Here is a 10313-nt window from a genome sequence, read left to right on the forward strand (position 1 = left end):
ACTACCATCTGTTTGTTCTTGATTTTATCTGAGGAGTTGCCATCCATAGAGAACCTTTTTGACCTTCCCAATCAATACCTTTGCTAGTGTCCTCCATGTTCACTAACCCTGTAGAATTTGCCTGTCAAAGTATTCCTCACACTGTATGATTCATCCTCTGTTTGTTTGAGGGATTTCCCAAATGGGAACTTGGTTAACCAGCCTCAAATCCTAGCAAGTGGTGCAAAACTTGGGAGATCTTAGGTATCTACTGAATGAATAAATTGATTAGTTCACAGTGGCCACAATAGTAAGTCTGTTGGCTAATTGTGTTTATTTCACCTTACAGATGCACATGTTTATTGCTCGATACTGTGACCTGTTAAATGTGGATATCTCTTGTGATGGGTGTGATGAGATTGCCCCCTGGCATCGCTACCGGTGTCTACAGTGCAGTGACATGGACCTCTGCAAGACTTGCTTCCTTGGTAAACTTCAGTGGATCTCATGCCTACGAGGAAGTTATTTTTCTTTCTATGATTTTGCCATCTTTAAGACTCACTGTGCTATGTAGAGTCTCTGGTTCATTGGCAAACTTGAGTCATCTCCCTCAACTCAATGATGACCTCCACTGCTTTTATCTGACATTCTTCCATCTCCTGTCCTGCTCAGGAGGCACTTGATAAACTCTCAGGATCATTTAATAATGCTTAGATAAGTTTCTAAGAAAGTTTGCTTCTGAATCATGCAGTGTTTCCAATAGTAAAATAAACATACAAGCAAAATAAACTTGAAATATTTTTAATATACTCGACTCATGGGTGCTAGGGCTGAGCTCATCTGCAGTAGTGAGCACTGGAGGGCTTTGTATATTTAAAATCCAGCAGTAAAGACACAGTTCCTGTCCTGGAAACACAGTCTAACAGAGAGACCAAACATAATGAATGCATATGCTGTTATAAGTGAGCAGTGCAGACTATTTCTAGGAAATTTTGGAAATATAGTTGCACCCTACCAGGAAGCCTTGTGGAGGAGATAGGATAAGAATTGGTCTTTGAAGGAAGTTCAAACTGGGTGACATAACAAAACTCTGAAGATAGCGTTACCATCAGAGCAGAGCAAGCTTGGGGCCAGAGAAATAAGTGCTTTTAGTGAGTTTAGATAGATACCTTTGTATAGGGTTCAAGTTGTGGAACCCTGAGATGCTAGGCTAAGGAATTTGAATAGTCTGAAGACAGCAGAAAAGGCTTATAACTATGATGTTAGTTTGATCAAAGTTATGCTCAGGAAAGACTGTTTCATTCTCTTTTAAGAGACTCTAGTCACAAGGGTATTTGGACATACATCAGGTTTACAGCACTGAGAACAGAAGTGGCCACCTGTGAAGAGTACTGAGCAGGGACTTAGAGCGTCTCATTCTCTTACTCTCTGAGTCTTGGATTCTGAAGTCTGTTTTCACCTATATTTCTGCAATGAGAAAGTAAGAACAGAAATGTGATCACTCCTCACTATTCCTTAGGACTACACCAGTAGGTGTGTAACCTCTGTCAGAGGTGGAGTGTGGGAGACAGCTCACAAAGTAACATGGGCCTATTTATCCTAACTAGCAGTCATGGTAGGAATTTGGCATGTGTTTGACATGGCTGTGACACTGTAGAATCAGGATCAGTCAGCTAGACCATTGCCCAAGAGGTGTATACTGAGAATATCATTGATGTGCTCATGCCCACAGAAGCATTCTGGTCTTCAAAGGAGCCCCTGCCCTTTACCCCTCTGGAGTAGTAAATGAGATTTGGCTGTGGTGCTGGGATCAGTTTCCTAGCACTTGGAGGGCACCCTCTGCCTGATCCAACTCACATTGCTGGGTTTTTTTCCAGGTGGAGTGAAGCCCGAGGGCCATGGAGATGATCATGAAATGGTCAACATGGAATTTACCTGTGACCACTGCCAGGGTTTGATCATAGGCCGGAGAATGAATTGCAATGTATGTGATGACTTTGATCTTTGCTATGGATGCTACACAGCAAAGAAATACTCCTATGGGTATGTCAGATTCCCCTGCTGCCACCATAACCTTTTGGGATAGATGTCTTCACTTAAAAGGGAGTCGTCTTGCTTTTTCTGTGGTGCTAGGGATTGAACCCAAGACATTGCAAATGCTAGCCAAGCTCTCTACACCTGGGCTGTACTCCTAGCTTTCTGAACTTTAAACCTTTTATTGTTATTGGGGAGGGGGAAGGCATGTGCATACACATGTGTGTGCACATGGATAGGTCAGAAGACAGCTTTGTGGAGTGATTTCTCTCTTCTCCTTTCTGTGGGTTCTGGGGATTATGGTCACCAGGTATGGTAAATGCCTTTACTTGCCAGGCTATCTTGTGACCCCTTACTTACTAAAGAAAGGTTTCTACTGTAAAAATGTTAACATATTCAGAAGAAGAGTGTGGTCCAGTGCACCCTGTGTCCTTGGATTCACCAGTCAGGGAGATGGTGTCATGTGTGCTTACTTCATTCTTTTACCCTAAAGTATTTAAAGCACATTTCAAACTTAAGTCATTTCTTTCCTATTCCTTGTACTTCATCTTTTAAAATGATGGGCATCACTTTGCATTACCAGCATGCAGCTAGCACACTTTCAGAACTCTCTTCCTCGGCGTGGTTTTCATGTGCAGGCATTAGGTTGTGACATGCTAGTGTGATATACCGAGTATTTGTGCTAGTTCATTTCTCTGGGCCAAGAGTTGATACTGTTCTATCATATCTTTGCAGCCATTTGCCAACTCACAGCATCACAGCCCATCCAATGGTGACCATCCGCATCAGTGACCGGCAGAGGCTCATCCAGCCCTATATCCACAACTACTCCTGGCTGCTCTTTGCTGCCCTGGCTCTGTATAGTGCCCACCTGACCAGTACAGAGCAGGTGGATGGGGAGCAGCTGGACCCCCAGGCCCACACCAATGCTGCCACCCTGCGGAGCCAGTGCATGCAGCTGGTTGGGGACTGTCTGATGAAGGCCCACCAGGGCAAAGGTGACTATTCCTTACCCCTGGCCCAGCCTCTGCCAGCTGTTGGAGGCAAAGAAGACCCAGGCAGCTGTAAAAGACTATGCTTGACTCAGAGGTCATTCACAAGAGGATTCAGCCTAGCCTGGAACTTAAGCTCCCATTTCTCATTAGAGAGCTGTTGGCATAAAGTAATAGTTAAAGTACTTCAGTATTCAGTATTAGTATTCAGTATTAAAGTAATTCAGTATTAATAATCAAAACTCTAGAAAACTCTGTAAGTCCATGAATCTATAGTGTTTGAATCTCTCACTTTGCTCAGGAATCTATGCTTCAAAACAAAACCAAAAACAAAAACAACCTGAAGTACAAATCCATGTGTACTTGTATTCTAGACAAGAGCTGCTTACAAATAAAATGGTGTTTCTGGGTTTGATCATGCACACCTGAATTCCAGTTCTGAATCCCAGGATGCTAGGTGTGGCTCTTTCTCAAAATAACAAAATAAGGAGGTGATTCTGACTTCCCTGAGGGTATTAGTAAGAAAGTAATATAAGTGTTAAACTTTAAGTTTCTCTTGAATGGTAGACTCCCCATCCTAATTGACATCAAGGGATCAGACTTATCTTAGGGAGAAAGTTGGTGATGTCTCTATCTTCCAGAGAGGATTTAAAAATCTATTACCAGCCAGGCATAGTGCCTGTCTGTGGGGAATTGCAGGCTGGTCTCCAGTCAAGCTGAGGTCTGAACCCCAGTGGTCATAATTCACCTACATGACATGGTAGGAGTTCCCTCGTGCTCCTGGAACTCTGGCCCCTGCCTAAGGTACCACCCTCCACAGCCCCCACAAGAGAAGCATGGTCAGTAGTCACGTAAGCAATGGCCCAAGCTTCTGACCTTCAGGCTAGACTCCTCCCCAGTTACCTAGCAAAGACCTAGCAAGGGGAAACCACACTTGAAGTCAATGAAACACTGAAGACACAACAGGCAACAGGATTGTTTTCAAAGTTACAAACATATTTTTGTGATAGTGTCAAGCAAGTAAGGTTTNTTTTTTTTTNTTTGTTTTTTTTTTTTTTTTTTTGAGACAAGGTTGCACTATGAACTGTGGTCTTGCCTGAAACCTGTTACCTAGTGAAGACCATAAAAAGGGGTGCTCAGCCCCCACCTTGCTCTCTCACTCCTTTGTCCTCTCACCTCTCACTTCTCTCTCCTCTTCCCTTTCTCTTTGTCCTCTCCTCTCCTCTTCTACTTTCTCTTTCTTTCTCTCTCCCTTCTCTCTTTCCCCCTGCATTTCTATAATAAAGCTCTTAAACCATAGAGTCTCTGCTCCTTCAAGTTCCACTGTGCACTCTGGTCAGTGTTGGGAACTTTTTCCCTCTTCCCTCTCTCCTGCAACCCTGGGGTGCTAGCAAGGTAGCTCCTGGGGGATCCCAGGTCGGGGGCTGCCCCTTCTCCACCCCCTGCAGCGTGGGTCAGAGGCTTATGCTCACCCAACGCCTGCGTCCACCTGCCCAGAGCACAGGAAATCTGGCTGGATGTTAGGCCCCTTTTCCTCCCTGACTTTTCCCCAGGGTCTCCCCAGGACCCCCCTTTATTTTGTTCCCAACACCTGCTTTAAGTCTTGCACTCATGCAGCATTCTAAATTCAAGCCCACCCTGATCTATAACAGGTTTCAGGCAAGACCACAGTTCATAGTGCGACCTTGTCTCAAAAAAAAAAAAAAAAAAACCTTACTTGCTTGACACTATCACAAAAATATGTTTGTAACTTTGAAAACAATCCTGTTGCCTGTTGTGTCTTCAGTGTTTCATTGACTTCAAGTGCAGTTTCCCCTTGCTGTCTGTCCCTACTTGGGATCAAGAGTGGAATGGCTGTCGAGTGTCAGGTGTGCTGCTGTGTGGTTTGTGTAACCCCTCAGCCATCTGTTTCTGCACAGTGGTCAAATGTTTTGTGGCACTTGCCAGAGATATCCCTTGTTGGGAACATTTAACCATTTTCTTTTTTTCCCCATCCCAGGTCTTAAAGCTCTGGCTCTTCTTGGTGTATTGCCAGATGGTGACTCTACCTCAGAAAACCAAGCCCTGCCAGTCACAGAGTCCTTCCAGGCATCAGAGGAGCAGCTAGAGAAGAAAGCAGCCCAACTCTTCGAGGAGCGGGCAGATGCAGGCCTGTTTGTCCCCTGCAACGTAAGTTACAAGGAACGTGTCTACCACGTGGTCACAGCTGCACTCACTCGCACACAGAGCCAGTCACACAAGGATGCACAGCAGGGGCATTAAGAGAGAGCATAGATTATGCAGCTTTGGTCAACAGGTAGATGACACCAGAAGTTAACTGTTTTAATGGGTAGACACCATAGTTGATAGGTAGGTCTATAGACAGAAAAAACTTTATAGGTCCAAGAACAATCTGTGTTGGTAACACACACATAAAGATACTTTTGTGAATTTAAAATAAGATTAAGTAATTAAATAAATAAAAGATGATTTTTCTGGGAGCTTGCTTTTAGAGCTTGAGCCCATGCTGTAAGTATCCCCACCTCTGCTTCAGAGGCCACTGGTATTTCTACTGAAGCCTCATCAAGGTAGCAGCAGGTCAGGAGAATCTCAAGCTGCTTGTCTCTCAGCTGTGGCCTACCAACACCTTTGGCACACAACATGTTAACCTGCCACAGACTATCTTGCACAAAGTGGAAAGCAGTCAGTCTATCCAGTCAGGAGGGACAGCAGTCCTCGCCTGTGCCCACTAAAATCCAAATCTTTTACTTCTATTTATTTCGATGCTCAGATGTCCCCATGTTTGGCCAGCGGCAGCAACTCCTTCTACTTGGCTTTGTGTTCTCTCTCTCTCTCTCTCTCTCTCTCTCTCTCTCTCTCTCTCTCTCTCTCTCTCTTTCTCTGTGTGTGTGTGTGTGTACATGCATGTGTGTGTCTCAGTCTCTTATACGTGCATGTGTGTGTATGTGGGTGCAGGTACATTCTATAAAAGAGAGTGATAATAACAGTACCTATAATGCAGGGTGATTATAGGAGTTATGTACTGCCACACTTGGAAGAAACATGTAAAGTGCGTAGAACATAGCACACAGTAAGTTCCATGTCAGAAGTGGACATTGGGTATCCTGCTTTATTATTCTCTGTTATATTCCTTGAGATGGGGCTTTTCACTGAATCTGGAACTAATATGATCAACAAGCTCCATCAATCCTCTTGCCTCCCTCCCTCATAGCCATTGCAGACATAACAATCTGTGACTATGTTCAGCCTTTATATGAGTGCTGGGATCTGACCCATCGTCGTGTTTGTATACCAAGGCCTCTTACCCACTGAGGTCACAGTTCTGTCCTATATCCTTAGAATGTTCATTTCTACATCAATAAAGTACCTGCATCTGTGGCAATAGGAATAATATTATGTGTAGATTTGATGTTGCCTTATCTTTATAATAGCAATAAAGATAATAGCAGACATAATACTTTTCTTATTGTAAGTAAAGATGGGTTTGCTTTTTCTGAGTGTGTATGCTGTATGCATGTGTACATTTGCATGTGCATGTGTGTGGAAGCCAACAGTCACCATCAGGTGTCTTCCTCTGTCAAGCTCCTCCTTATTGTTTCAAGGCAGGTTCTCTCATTGAACTTGAAACACCAGTTCAGTAACACTGGCTGGCCAGAAAGCTCCAGGGATCCTCCTGTCCCTGCCTCCTCCCACTCTAGGATTACAAGCACTCCCCACCACTGCCAACTTGTTTCATGGTTGCTACATATCCACATTTAGGTCCTCATACTTACATGGTAAGCACTTTACTGTTAGGTATCGCCCAGCCTGTGTTTATTTTTTCCACCAAAAGAAAATATATGAAAATGATCATTGTATTGACTAAAGGAGGGCAACAACTTAGTAATTTTCCCAGAATGAGACTTGGAATGAGCCATGTTTATGTGACCTAGCAGCTCTGTCAGCACGTCAAGGGAACTGATGCAGGGAGCATCACTTTAGAGGAGTGGTTTACTCTAAGATATGAGTAATCAGAAGATTCTTAGTGCCTGAGAGACTAGCTAATGACAAAATTTATATGGAGTGCATTTTTGTTGTATTCTTTTACATTTACCACTCTGTTTCTAGGGAAAGAGAGCTGCAGATAAGGAAGTAAGACCCTTGGATTATAAGCAGAAGAAAAGGGCAGGCGAAGATCTCTCCATAATGAAGGACCCTTCATGCCAGACCCAAGTTTCAGATGCACGTGCCAGTGCACATGTGCCTCCAGGACTTCCAGGTCAGGGTTGGTTATTAACTCTCCCTCCTTCCTCTGCGAGTTCACGCATTATCATACCTGCACTGTTGCTTACAATTGAAATTGTCCAGCAACTAAAGTTTCTCCATCTGTTCAGCTGTGGTTGGTAACTTTGCATCATCTATCCTTCATTTTTACTTATCTATGATTTACCAAGCAAGTACCTTCTCTTTGTTGAGTACCATCCTATATCCCCGGATGAAATCTACCAACACAGGCAGAGAGACACATGGTCTCTATCCTCCTGGAACTCACAATCCAGGAAGGTTTCAGACAGAGGTACAAATAACTATCCTTTGAGGTGGTCTGTGATTCTGAACCCAGAAGAAGGGTGACAAGTGTTAGTCCTGATTGGGATCCAGAGCAGATTGTATTTGTAAAAGGCCATGTAAAGGGAGAGATATTAGGGACCTTGAATGTGCCAAGATATGCAGTAGGGACTGACATCTAGGCAGAATAGGCCTCTTTGTAGGTTCCAGAAGTAACGAGATCCACATACCAGGTGTGCAGGGGCAGAGCAGAGCTCTGGAAGATGATACTGAAGAGCTCCTATGGCACTCTGCTGCGTGCGCGTGACATTCAGGCCTCAGTCTGCAAGATGATGGCAGTAGCTGGATCAGAGCTGTAGTTTTAGAGGTTAGGGCAGTAGTGCTCTGTGGGAGGAGGTGCTTCAACGATCCCAGGGAATCAGATCTATTCCATTGGATGTTCTACAATAGAAGTAAAAGTGAGTATATTCTGCATCATCTTCAAGGCCAGCTATCAGAAGCAGTAGACACTACACACCATGCCAGGTCCTCAAAGTCTACCAGCGTCAGATTCTCCTGAAGACCAGCATTCTGGTTCATAGGCCACAAGTGTCTGTCAAGTACCCTATGTTCTGGGACATTGTTAGATACTTGAGGTATATCACAAAAGAAGCAAAAATCAGAAGGGCGAATGATAAACATCAAACACAGGATGTTAAAGGGTAATCAAATGCTAGATAGCAATGTTGTTTTTGAGAAGGCAACTGTATAAAAAGTGTTCAGCAATAGAGTTTGTTATTTTTCTGGTTTTGTTTTGTTTTTTAGGATTTATTTATTTTATGTTTGTGAGTACACTGTCACTATGTTCAGACACACCAGAAGGGAGCATCAGATCCCATTACAGGTGGTTGTGAGCCACCATGTGGTTGCTGGGAATTGAACTCAGGACCTCTGGAAGAACAGTTAGTGCTCTTAATTGCTGAGCCATCTCTTCAGTCCCAGTTTTTGTTGTTGTTGTTGTTGTTGTTTTTAATTTCTTTATTTCTTTTTTTAAAAAAAGATTTATTTATTATTATATCTAAATACACTATAGCTGTCTTCAGATGCACCAGAAGAGGGCATCAGATCACATTACAGATGGTTGTGAGCCACCATGTGGTTGCTGGGATTTGAACTCAGGACCTTCAGAAGAGCAGTCGGTGCTCTTAACCACTGAGCCATCTCTCCAGCCCCTGGTTTTTGTTTTTGTTTTTTTTAAGATTATTTTTCTTTTATGTGTATGGGTGTTTTGTATATCTGTGTATCAAATGTGTGCCTGGTGTAGGCAGAGGCCAGAGAAGAAGTCAAGAACCCTGAAGCTGGAGTTACAGATGATTGTGAGCCTACTTGTGGATGCAGGGATCAAATTCAGATCCTCTGGAAGAATAGATGGTGTTCTTAATCACTAAACCAACTGTCCAGCCCCTTTGTTCTTCTCTTTAAAACAAAGTCCTGCAGTGTAGCCCAGACTGACCTCAAACTCTTGCTTATCCATCCTGTCAGGTGCTAGGATTCCAAGTATGCATTACCAAGCGTGGCTTTAGCAGTAGAATAGTACATTTCCAGCTTCCTTCTATAGGCGCACAGAGACAGTGTCGTGGCTTAGTTGCCTTTTACATCTGCAGAGCCCAGCAAAATATGAAAGTGCTATTTTCCCACACAGATGCTGAACATCCAGAAGTGTCAGCTCAGGCACCGGTAGAAGAGAAGGCGATTACTCCAAATCCTGAGCAAGTGTTTGCAGAGTGTTCCCAGAAGAGGATTTTGGGATTGCTGGCAGCCATGTTACCTCCCATGAAGTCGGTAAGAGGCAGGCAGTGTTTCTTTGTGTAAGAGTGGGTGGGTGGTATATGCAGAAAAAAAATAGTGTTAAGATATAAGCAGACACAAACTATCATTAACACCTGTGCCCTGAGGGGGGTCATGACTATTAATCAAAGTCACTTTCTTCTGTGAACTTACATTTTGCTTAAGTGTGATGGACTGTTTTTAATTCATATAATTACTTTTTTCTGTTTTCTTTTATTTTGAAAGGTTTTAACCTCAATGAAAATTTGAAAGTGCAATGAGTGAAGATCTTCACCTAGATTTATTAGTTTTTCATGTTTTATCTGTGCATATATATATTACATTTTTCCTGAAGTTAAAAAAATAAATTGAAAGCTTATGGACACTTTATCCTTAGTTCTCCTAAAAGTGCAATCTTCTGAGTACCATGTTGCTACCATATTAAAACATTTTAAGGCCTGTGGCTCATACCTGTAGTCCCAGTACTTTGTAGACAGAAATCATGAATTCAAGGCCATATTGGATTAGAGTGAGACTTTATTTTTGAAAATTTTTTTAATTAGGTATTTATTTCATTTACATTTCCAATGTTATCCCAAAAGTCCCCCACATGCTCCCCACCCACCCACTCCCACTTCTTGGCCCTGGCATTCCCCTGTACTGAGGCATATAAAGTTTGCACAACCAATAGGCCTCTCTTTCCACTGATGGCCGACTAGGTCATCTTCTGATACATGTGCAGCTAGAGACATGAGCTCTGGGGGTTACTGGTTAGTTCATATTGTTGTTCCACCTATAGGGTTGCAGATCCCCCCAGCTCCTTGGGTACTTCCTCTAGCTCCTCCATTGGGGGCCCTGCGATCCATCCAATAGCTGACTGTGAGCATCCACTTCTGTGTTTGCTAGGCCCCGGTATAGTCTCACAAGAGACAGCTATATCTGGGTCCTTTCAGCAAA

The 10313-nt window shown here is 43.3% G+C and overlaps 1 protein-coding gene across 3 annotated transcripts in view; it reads left to right on the forward strand.

Annotated features, from left to right (window-relative positions):
- Nucleotides 1-10313, forward strand: part of Zzef1 (zinc finger ZZ-type and EF-hand domain containing 1) — a 126047-nt gene that overhangs the window by 86032 nt on the left and 29702 nt on the right. For 2 of the 3 annotated variants that reach the window (XM_021176147.2, XM_029484134.1), the window contains exons 34-39: nt 329-467; nt 1857-2022; nt 2749-3011; nt 5005-5174; nt 7113-7263; nt 9232-9371. In XM_021176147.2, the coding sequence (XP_021031806.1) occupies nt 329-467; nt 1857-2022; nt 2749-3011; nt 5005-5174; nt 7113-7263; nt 9232-9371 (1029 nt within the window). The remainder of the gene's footprint in view (nt 1-328; nt 468-1856; nt 2023-2748; nt 3012-5004; nt 5175-7112; nt 7264-9231; nt 9372-10313) is intronic. The other variant, XM_029484135.1, reaches the window with a different exon arrangement.

Source organism: Mus caroli, chromosome 11 (genome assembly GCF_900094665.2).
Source record: "Mus caroli chromosome 11, CAROLI_EIJ_v1.1, whole genome shotgun sequence".
Lineage (NCBI taxonomy): Eukaryota > Metazoa > Chordata > Mammalia > Rodentia > Muridae > Mus > Mus caroli.